The 1,914-nt window shown below is 26.4% G+C and overlaps 1 protein-coding gene across 1 annotated transcript; it reads right to left on the bottom strand.

The window, feature by feature from the left end:
- Window positions 1-172: 172 nt before the first annotated feature.
- Window positions 173-1,683, bottom strand: PGAL8A_00123300 (the record flags this gene model as incomplete). The annotated part of the gene is made up of 5 exons (XM_028674748.1): window positions 173-225; window positions 423-502; window positions 573-661; window positions 1,004-1,546; window positions 1,636-1,683. The coding sequence occupies 5 exons, from the start codon at window positions 1,681-1,683 to the stop codon at window positions 173-175; spliced, it is 813 nt and encodes a 270-aa protein (XP_028526348.1).
- Between the last annotated feature and the right edge of the window lie 231 nt (window positions 1,684-1,914).

Below are 1,914 nucleotides of genomic sequence, written 5' to 3'. Positions count from 1 at the left end.
ACTATTTTTTATTTTTTATTTATTTTTTTTAATTAGCTTTTGCGTATGTATAAATGTTTATTTTCCATATAGAAATTTAATGATCAATCATGTGCACCTGGAAATTCAAATGTCCTGTTCATCTCTTTTCATCTATTTTTCAAGAGATTTGTCTAGCTCAGTTTTAAGATATTCAAGCAGGAGAGCTTCCTTTGTTTTCTTCTGATGAATATTCCTCTGCTAACACTGACCTCATTGACAAGGTATTTCTCAAGTCGTCTTACTCATGTCTTTCTTGTGCTTTTTTTCTTAACATAGCACATGAAGTATTCCATCCTCTCTCAATTTGGCATATAATTCAAATAATTACAAATGATTATTGTAGGTAAAATATATATAACAAATACAACAAATAAGCCAGAGCTTTTTATTTTTCCTCCAACAGACCGTATTTTCCCATTTTAGAGTAATGTCTGACACAAAGTTGTACTTATATGCCCTTGTAACTGCTTCCTCAGAATTACTTTAGGCAGATCAGATTAGGCAGGTGATTGCTCAGAACATCACAGCTGAAAGAAAAGTAAATTCGGTACTCACAGAATGAGAATGAAGTATGAATCTCAGCACACTGAAGGGTTTTTATTATTTTGAACTCATTAACTATTTTATAGGATGTATTTATCTAATTTAAGAAAAAATTCTCAATATAAACATCTATAAATATATATAAAATAATCTTTGTTTAAATAAATTAACAATTCTCTATAAAATAAGTACTTAATCAACAAATGAGAGAAAAATAATTATTCATCAAAAATGGATGATAATTAAATTTTTTCAAATTAAATTCAGTTATCCATAAAAAAAAATTAGTAAAAAGAAAAAAAAAATTATTAACTACATCAACACTAAAAAAATAAAACATTATTCAAGGAAAAAAATTAAAAAATTGTTTATATTATATATATAACTACGCGATAGTATTTTTAGTTAGATTGATAAGGTATTTTCTTAAATATTTTACATGCGTATTGATTATCTGCATTATATTAAAATTAAGATATTTAAAAAGATTAATAGCACATTTTTTAACTAAGAATATAATTTTAGAATTTTTTTTTATATGAATTGTTATTAGAATTTTATTTCCATGTTCTCTTGTTTCTTCACCGATTACTTGTTTTCCTCCATTCATATTATCACCACTTTGATGTTCATTAATTAATGTATCATTCTTGTTTTGATAAGAGTGAAATGTTTCTTCTTTATCATCATCATTTTTCATTTTAATATCTTGTTTTCCATGTTCTTCTGTTTCTTCACTGATTTCTTGTTTTCCGTGTTCTTTTGTTTCTTCATTGATTTCTTGTTTTCCTCCATTCATATTATCACCACTTTGATGTTCATTAATTAATGTATCATTCTTGTTTTGATAAGAGTGAAATGTTTCTTCTTTATCATCATCATTTTTCATTTTAATATCTTGTTTTCCATGTTCTTCTGTTTCTTCACTGATTTCTTGTTTTCCGTGTTCTTTTGTTTCTTCATTGATTTCTTGTTTTCCTCTCTAAAAGAAGCAAGTATAAGTCACCATGAAAACAGAATTGTATGACTATTTTTTTCACATTATTTCTCAATTCCTGTTTCTTCCTCTACTTTCTCTGATCGATTTTGGTAAGGAGGAAACAGGAAATTGTAGGTCATATGTTCTCAGTTTTTTTGCGTTCTATTTTGAAGCAGTGTTTAGAAATTTATATGTAATAACTTTACAAAGTATATACTTTTGAAATAAATTTCACTCATCTACAGAAAGCAGAATGTCTTAAAATGTCACATTATTTTTTCTGACCTGTGACCTTTAAATTAGTAATAAAATTGTTTCCCTTAACTGGGGAAAGGTTAATGTAGAATAAGGATAGTAGTCTGTGATAAAAC

This window comes from Plasmodium gallinaceum, assembly GCF_900005855.1.
Source record: "Plasmodium gallinaceum strain 8A genome assembly, contig: PGAL8A_v1_63, whole genome shotgun sequence".
NCBI lineage: Eukaryota > Apicomplexa > Aconoidasida > Haemosporida > Plasmodiidae > Plasmodium > Plasmodium gallinaceum.
Note: the sequence above shows the minus strand (reverse complement) of the source record. Positions and strands in the feature narration are given on the sequence as shown.